The sequence below is a fragment of the Echinococcus granulosus genome, assembly GCF_000524195.1.
Source record: "Echinococcus granulosus chromosome Unknown EG_S00065, whole genome shotgun sequence".
NCBI lineage: Eukaryota > Metazoa > Platyhelminthes > Cestoda > Cyclophyllidea > Taeniidae > Echinococcus > Echinococcus granulosus.
In genome coordinates, this window is record NW_020170445.1 from 234,003 (window position 1) to 241,129 (window position 7,127).

A 7,127-nucleotide genomic window follows, 5' to 3' on the forward strand; every position below is an offset into this window, starting at 1 on the left:
TCACCTAAGTGGTCATTTTTGGGTGCAAATCTTACAATGCTTACCCATTTCGGTTACGGGTATTCTGCAATGCGCCAAAAGTTGAAGAAGTGGTCTATAAGTCGACAGCTGAGCATTACTACACTACTTGTCCTCTCCGCTGGATTTGATAACTCATTGTCATTTGGGAAAGGTGGAAGTATAGACACTTCTCTTTAATCATACCTGTCGAACCCCTCTCCAACTTTTCGTGTGGTAGACGTGACTTTTGCTTGCATCAGGTGACGCGACGGTTTCCGGTGTATTCCACAAATTGTAACTAATACAGTTGGCTCGTCATTTGAGGTAAAGCCGATCAGTGAATGGGTACGGAAAGATTAGACAGAGACGGGTTTGTGCCAAAATGCCTCTGTACGTCTCCTTTACGCCAATAGATGGGGCCAGCTGCAACGATTACGCAAATCGCAATGACGTAGTTGAAACCCTAAAGGAGGTAACTGAAGAGCAGCCAGTGCTCGAAATAGATGTTGAGGATAAGAAAGGCAGAACCTCCTAGAAACACGCACTCTGCTTGCGTGTGTGCAGTAAATCTAGTGATTTAAAGTAAGTCGGTGTTGCACTTAATCATGCATTAGGCAGGAAGAAGTAGTAGTGCTGCTAATGAAATTATGCGATTATCGAGGTGAAATGAAATGCAGAGGAGAATTATTGTTACTTACAAGTAGAAGGAAAGTATAACGAGCAAATTGAGGTTGTAATCGAAAAATGGATAGGAATTGCATTCTAGTTCAAAAGACTGTGCAAAAAGTGATTTTCACTTAGAGGTCCAAACGACTCACAACGTCGATGACATCCGTGACTTTGGTAAATTTTATTTTAGTGGTCCGCAAATAAGATATTGGTAAAATTATAGACATATGTGCACTGCCTTGCCTTGATTATTTGTGCACCACATTTTTTCGTATTCTTGGCCACTTAAAGGGCAGCCTTTTTGCTTCCGCAGGACAGCATAGCCGCTGTCTGATGGCGATAGAGCGCAGATTGTCTGTATGTCAGCGTTACAGCTTCTGCTTTGGAATGATGACTTCTTTTGTCTCCAGGACAGGCCTGGGGTGCCACAAGAGTTTCAGACTATCTTAAGCCGAAGTATTTATTAATGACTTATGCAAAGGCCCCTGAGGTGAGTATCTCATGCAGTAGAATAAGGAACAACATTTAAAATCCTTATTAAGGGTGCGACTTGGGGTTCAAATTCATTGTATCCCCTGTGGGCATCATTTTCTTGTTCTACTAAGGCAAACTTTTGCCAACCTTTGTTTTAATTGGTTCGGCATAACTAATAATTTTATGCAAAAATTTATATTTGGAATTGTGTCAAATTTTGGTTGTTAAGGAAGATTGTTTCACCAACACTGATTCCAATTTATAATTATGATAATCCAGCTACTGAAATTCAAGGTCACTCGGGCCTGATTTGGATATGCGAGGCGAAAGTACTTGCTTACTTGCTATAATGTGAATTCATTTCCGTTTGTTTGCCATTTTTGCGCTTCCCATGTGTGCACTAACTTTCTGCTACTTGCATCTAACCCATGGATTTCCATTGTCCTAACATCAACCGACTTGTGCTCTTTTTCTCCAACCAGCCGCTCGGAATCTCTTGGTTCACATTCGTCGACTTCAACACAACCAAACCATTTCCATCCCATCCGAGTCCCGGGCCTGGGAAATCCACCGTTTCAATGACTCACTTGAATGCGTCCTAAAAAGTGAGCTCAAACTGACTCGAACTCGTCGCCCACCACCAATAAAGCGCCCCAACGACCTGTTGATTCATCCTCAAGCCGTCTCTCTCAATCCAATCGACAAGTTGATGCTCACTGGCTATGGTAAAGCCGCCTTCCAGATGTTTCGTCGTCTCTCTTCCAGTCAGTCCTGCAATGAATTTCCTCTCACCCCCGGACGCGACTTCGCAGGTATTGTGGTTGATTCCGGTCCTCGAGCGGCTCTACTCTCCTTCCCTCCTGGAACTCCAGTAATGGGCGCTACAAGACCGCATACTAGCAGTCTCGGAGGCGGCTGTCTATCAGACTACATTCTCTGTCCTGTTGGAGCCGTTGCAAGGCGTCCGGAAAGGCTGGACCCTGTTCTTGCTGCTGCTGTGAGCTACGCTGGTCTCACAGCCTGGGAAGCTGTTTGGAAAGCTGGAATGGACCCTAATAGACGCTTTTCCGATGCCCCCAAACGAGTTCTTGTTACTGGAGCATCAGGACCTGTTGGTGCGATATCTGCCCAGTTAGCAAAGATTTCGGGAGCATCTCATGTTACTGTTACTGCCCCGTCACGTGTTGAAAAAACCGATCTAAAAATTTCACTTCGTGTAGATGAGGTGAGTGTGTAGTTTCTTTTCTCGTCTGAAATCAGAGGCTTCCTCCGTAGGTTATTCTCGCTCCGGAAATGCCCTACGTGAATGTTAGATATGACGCAATCATCGATTGCGTTAGACCAAAAATTCTTGCAGTGACTCGTGATGTCTCAAAGTGCCCGGATTTGAGGCACTTTGAATTTCAGGAATACTACCCTTTTCTACGGAATCTTGAATCTTCCTCGTCTGCTTCACGCTACGTTAGCGTAAATCCACCCGTTTTCCAGTTCATCGACCAATTGGGTCTTTCCATTGGTATTGGTACTTCTCTGGCTTCACTGGCTTACGCCAATCTGCACACTTTACTCGCTGAACACGGAAGCGCTCCCCTCCGTTGGGCCTTCTTTGAACCCAGCGGAAGTCGCCTGAAAGCACTCGCTGATTGGCTTGTTCAAGGTCAACTGCACGTGCCCATTGAAAAGCTATACACCTTTGATCAGGTTCCAGCGGCGTTTCAAAAACTTTCTGGTGGTGGTAATAACGGCAAAATTGTAATTGGGCTGGAGTAGAGGCAAATAAATAAATCTGTGTTTACTTTCTTAGTTGAGTGTTATGAAAACAACGGGTTTGCGGAAGACGCTGATCATCTCCTCGAGGTCAGATAGACGATTTTCTAGTCGTGCTCGGAGATTCCGAGCACCATTTGTAGACATATGAATCGGAGCACGAGTAAGTCCCTCCAAAGTTTTGGCGTGTGCTAAAGTGAGAACAGGCTAACTTCTGATTTGCTCTCTATGTTGGACTTCCAATATTCTCCTTTTTAAGAAAGTAAAACCTTACCAGAGTATTTCTTTTAAGTTAGTGAATGAACTGTGAGCTCACATACCCTCTTCAAGAGAGCGCAGCGTATCTCCTCTTTCCTCTTCCGACATTCTTCTGTAACCTGGAGGCGTTGTACTTCTTTCCTCAGCCTTCTTCCTAGCTGCCGCCTTTTCCTCTTCTTTCTTTCTTCGGAGGAGACTAGTAATAAATCAAGTAAATTATTTCGGATGTAGGATGACAAAAAGGCGTTTATATAACTGCATCTTACTAAGGTGGTAGCTTCCCAAAATTTGCCCTCTGTAAACTTGAGGAACGCTTGGATTGCTTGTCGGTAGATCGTCGATCTAACACGCAACCGTTGGAGACAGCATTTGCATTAGCACGTATGTAGTTGAGGTTCCCCCGGGTAAGTTGAGTCTGTAACAAGATAGACGAAAAATGCTAACTACCCAATATCTAAGAGTATGCGATGTTATGCGGATTATGCGCACATCTTTGGCGGAGGAGGCCCTGGGCACGTTCACCTTTGAAAGAGAAAGTGCTCGAGCTGATGTTTTGATCGGGATTTCACTTAGAGCCATCTTTGTGTCCGACTGACCGGTTTTTTCGTGAGCTCTCAAGAATTCGCCTTGCTTCTTTGGACTTTTAGTAGAGCAACAATCCGCACATGAGTTGTTGTGTATCTCATTTTGAGTGCACTCATTGAAGGTAGTGGGTTTCCTGTGTTGATCTAGCCTGCTGTCATTCTAAAATGAGGAATTTGTGATCCCTTGGGTGAATACTGTCGTTAGTTTTAACCTTTTTTCTCTTTGGATACATGGGTAGAAAATATTTGCAACTTCTTTGGTAGATGTATCGTGCTGATTTCGGAATCTTGGAGTATAAAGCTAATTCTTGTCAAAAATTGCTTGTTTTGTGTCGCCACGTGCCTTGTTAAAAAAGAGGGGGGCAATGTACATCTAGCAGTTACCGTGGTGAAGACAACAAAAGCATCCGAAATGTTTATTGAAAATGCAGTAAAGCGTTTAATTTGCAAAAAGTGAGGAAGTAGAAAATCAAGGTCATTGTGCTGCTGTTATTGTTGAGGTAGGTAAATTTATTTATGACCACACCTTTGCTTGCGTTATATTTGATATCACTACGATAAGGACGGTTCCTGGAACAACAAATGGTGGCTTTTATAGTTTTGCAAAGTTTATTAGCTAACATTTTTCCAGTTTATGTGAGTTGTGATTCAAGATATGTACATTTCGTTCAGTTTCGGAGGCTATTAGAGGATATAACTAGGTTTTGAATGTTAGCTATTTGCCAACGTGGTAGATTTGTCCATCTGCAATGTAATAGTAAGAACTAAGGTCAATTAACCAAAAAGGGTGCCAACAGAGAGTTAGGATACTCACATTACGAAACTCCGTCTGAGTTGCCTGATCCTGGTTAAGACCAATATCGCTAAGGTACCTTTCAATGATACTGGGTCCTGCGTCGGTCAACTCAGGAATTTGAGAGGATGAGACTCCAGTGAGTTCTTTCGCCATTGGTAGATGCACATTCCGTATGTTTTCTCGAATGAAATCTCTTTTAACTGGAAGATAAAAGAAGACTACGTAAGATATAAAGGTATCAATGAGGTTGGTATACATAAACTAAGAAGCACCAGAAGTTGACCGACGATTGCATCCCACGCTGCCAGATCTGGGTGTATTTTGCCACTGCAGCAAATTTAGAATTGCTCCCCGATTTTGAGTCATTGTATGTATGGATATCCTGCACTCAGAAAAAACATTGTAAACACAAATGCCAAACCCCTAAAAGGGTTTATATTACACCTCCAAACAGTGCCACACTTTGTGCAAAAAGGGAAAAGAAGACGTCAATGCCATAATTATGCAATCTGACAGGCAAACGAGGTAGAATATGCACCAAAGAGTAAAATAGAGCACCCAAAATATTTTGCGAAAAAAAACTTTACGAAAACACTGGTAAAATCACTACAAGGACAAAAATAGAAGCAATGCAAATTTCTACACAAAAAACAACAATTTCATTTAAAAGGTCAATGTTATCGAACAGTTTAAACAAAACGTCATTGGCATTTTTATGCATACAAGCTTATTATGTAGGACTGTTTGTATAAAATTTTTACCACATGTACGTGATTTTCGCTTCTGTATTAGCTTATTTACTTAATTGCTACAGCTTAGCCTGCATGCAATAAGGCCTATTGGGTCATTCCAGCCGTTCTGTCGTTGTGGCGCTCTGCGTCAATTTGTGCGTCCGTTGCAAAGTTTAATGCACTCTTTTTTGTTGGGACCTCCTTTAAGCGCTTATGTGATTATGGGTATTTCCATTACATATCCTTGCTCATTTCAGCCTACTGATTTACGGTCTTTCATTTTGGGTCCCACAATCCACTTTTTACGGACCCGTTCATGCTGGCCATTGATTTTGTAATGTACCCGTTTGTCCCTACTTTCAGGCTTGTGTTAGATATGGATTCGTTCCACCTTGAATTATCTATTGTCATTTACACACTCCTAACCGTTTTCGTCGGGATCTGCGGCGTAATTGCTTCTTGGTGCCTTCTGAAGCGTAAAGTCACTCCACACTTTGAAACATCACATAGAAATATCAGGGAATCGTACATATCAAGTCGGAAGTCGGCAGGTTTGGCACCCACAAAAGCAAAACAATGTACGTCCTGCCCCATTTTCTATCTTCTCGTATTCTTCAGAACGATTTTTGCTGTCTTTGAACTCTGTTTTTTTTTTACTACTCATCATCCTAGCTAACATATCACCTTAGTTTTGGACTGGAAAGTTGGTGAAATTCTGCTCTTTTTGGTTGCTATCTAGCCTGTAAACACCGACATGCTGCAACATTTGTTTTCGAAGGCCTTTCGCTCGTTTTAAACCCAAAACTTTCGAAAATATCTTGCTCTCCTGTTTCTTTTAAGGCCAATTCACGTGAAGTTTTTGTTGGTCATGCACCTCTAGTAGCTCCTTTGATTTTATCTCGTTCATCTATTTATTAGTTAGGAACATAGTATTTAAACAGAGTTCCGACCATCTTAGAACTATTTATAGTGGTTTTTCCTGAACAGCTCTTGTGATTATTGCTTATTTTTGACCTTTTACAAATTTTGATGGACTTAAAATTTTACACGGTTATAATTACGATTTTTTTTTCAGCCAAACGAGTCGAGTTGCTGAGCCACCTTCCATCGCGCGTGAAGCGACTGCATGAAATGCAGCAACTGGCGGAGCTCAGCGCTAAGGAGCGTGAGGCCGAAATGCTCGCCCGATGTAATCAGTTGGCCGCGATCCTGGAGGTGATGCAACAACAACCGGAGCACTTTGGTCAAGTCTCACAGGATGATCTTTCTGCCCAGCTGTCTGCTTTCTACAGCGCCACCACTGCCCTTGCCACTCCCTCTATCGCGTGATAGAGGTTTTATAACAAAAGATCACTCCCTTATTTGGCATTTCTGTGTTTATTGTTGGTTATATGACTTTCTTGACCAAATAATAGCGTCCTTATTCTTGGTGTATGAAATTGAGAAGGATTTTTGTTGTAAATTATTTCTGCATTTGTTTCAAATCGAGGAATTCCCATTATATCGTGGAATTACACTAGCAAAAATAAATGGCGGGTTTTTGGTTTCACTCCGGCAGGTGTAGAGTGGCGCATGAGACAGGTTTCCCTACTAACAGGTTGGTCTCTTTATTACTATTCCAGCTTAGTACCACCCATCCGTTTGAAAGTGAATTCCTTCACATTTTGAGGGACATTGCCTTGGTAATGGCAACAACGCAAACGCATGTTTGCGTGACGTCGCCAAACATTTGATGTGGGCGTTTCCCCAAAGTTGCGTGAGGCTTTAGAGTAGATTACCAGTTGGAGATTCGATACTCCCCAACCATAAAGATGTTTTATTTTTAAATAACGATCTAAGAAAAATTCG

At 42.3% G+C, this 7,127-nt stretch overlaps 3 protein-coding genes across 3 annotated transcripts; 2 read left to right on the forward strand and 1 right to left on the reverse strand. All coding sequences in view use genetic code 11, as the record gives it.

Annotated features, from left to right (window-relative positions):
* Positions 1-1,002: 1,002 nt before the first annotated feature.
* EGR_06890 (Reticulon-4-interacting protein) lies at positions 1,003-2,913 on the forward strand (the record flags this gene model as incomplete). Its single annotated transcript, XM_024496139.1, has 4 exons — positions 1,003-1,026; positions 1,080-1,125; positions 1,626-2,368; positions 2,419-2,913. The coding sequence occupies 4 exons, from the start codon at positions 1,003-1,005 to the stop codon at positions 2,911-2,913; spliced, it is 1,308 nt and encodes a 435-aa protein (XP_024349451.1).
* Positions 2,914-2,943: 30 nt separating this feature from the next.
* Positions 2,944-4,914, reverse strand: EGR_06891 (hypothetical protein; the record flags this gene model as incomplete). Its single annotated transcript, XM_024496140.1, has 6 exons — positions 2,944-3,101; positions 3,231-3,364; positions 3,435-3,583; positions 3,658-3,912; positions 4,567-4,748; positions 4,821-4,914. 6 exons carry the CDS (start codon positions 4,912-4,914, stop codon positions 2,944-2,946), a joined length of 972 nt encoding a protein of 323 aa, XP_024349452.1.
* A 741-nt stretch (positions 4,915-5,655) lies between these two features.
* On the forward strand, positions 5,656-6,608 carry EGR_06892 (hypothetical protein; the record flags this gene model as incomplete). The annotated part of the gene is made up of 2 exons (XM_024496141.1): positions 5,656-5,830; positions 6,355-6,608. The coding sequence occupies 2 exons, from the start codon at positions 5,656-5,658 to the stop codon at positions 6,606-6,608; spliced, it is 429 nt and encodes a 142-aa protein (XP_024349453.1).
* Between the last annotated feature and the right edge of the window lie 519 nt (positions 6,609-7,127).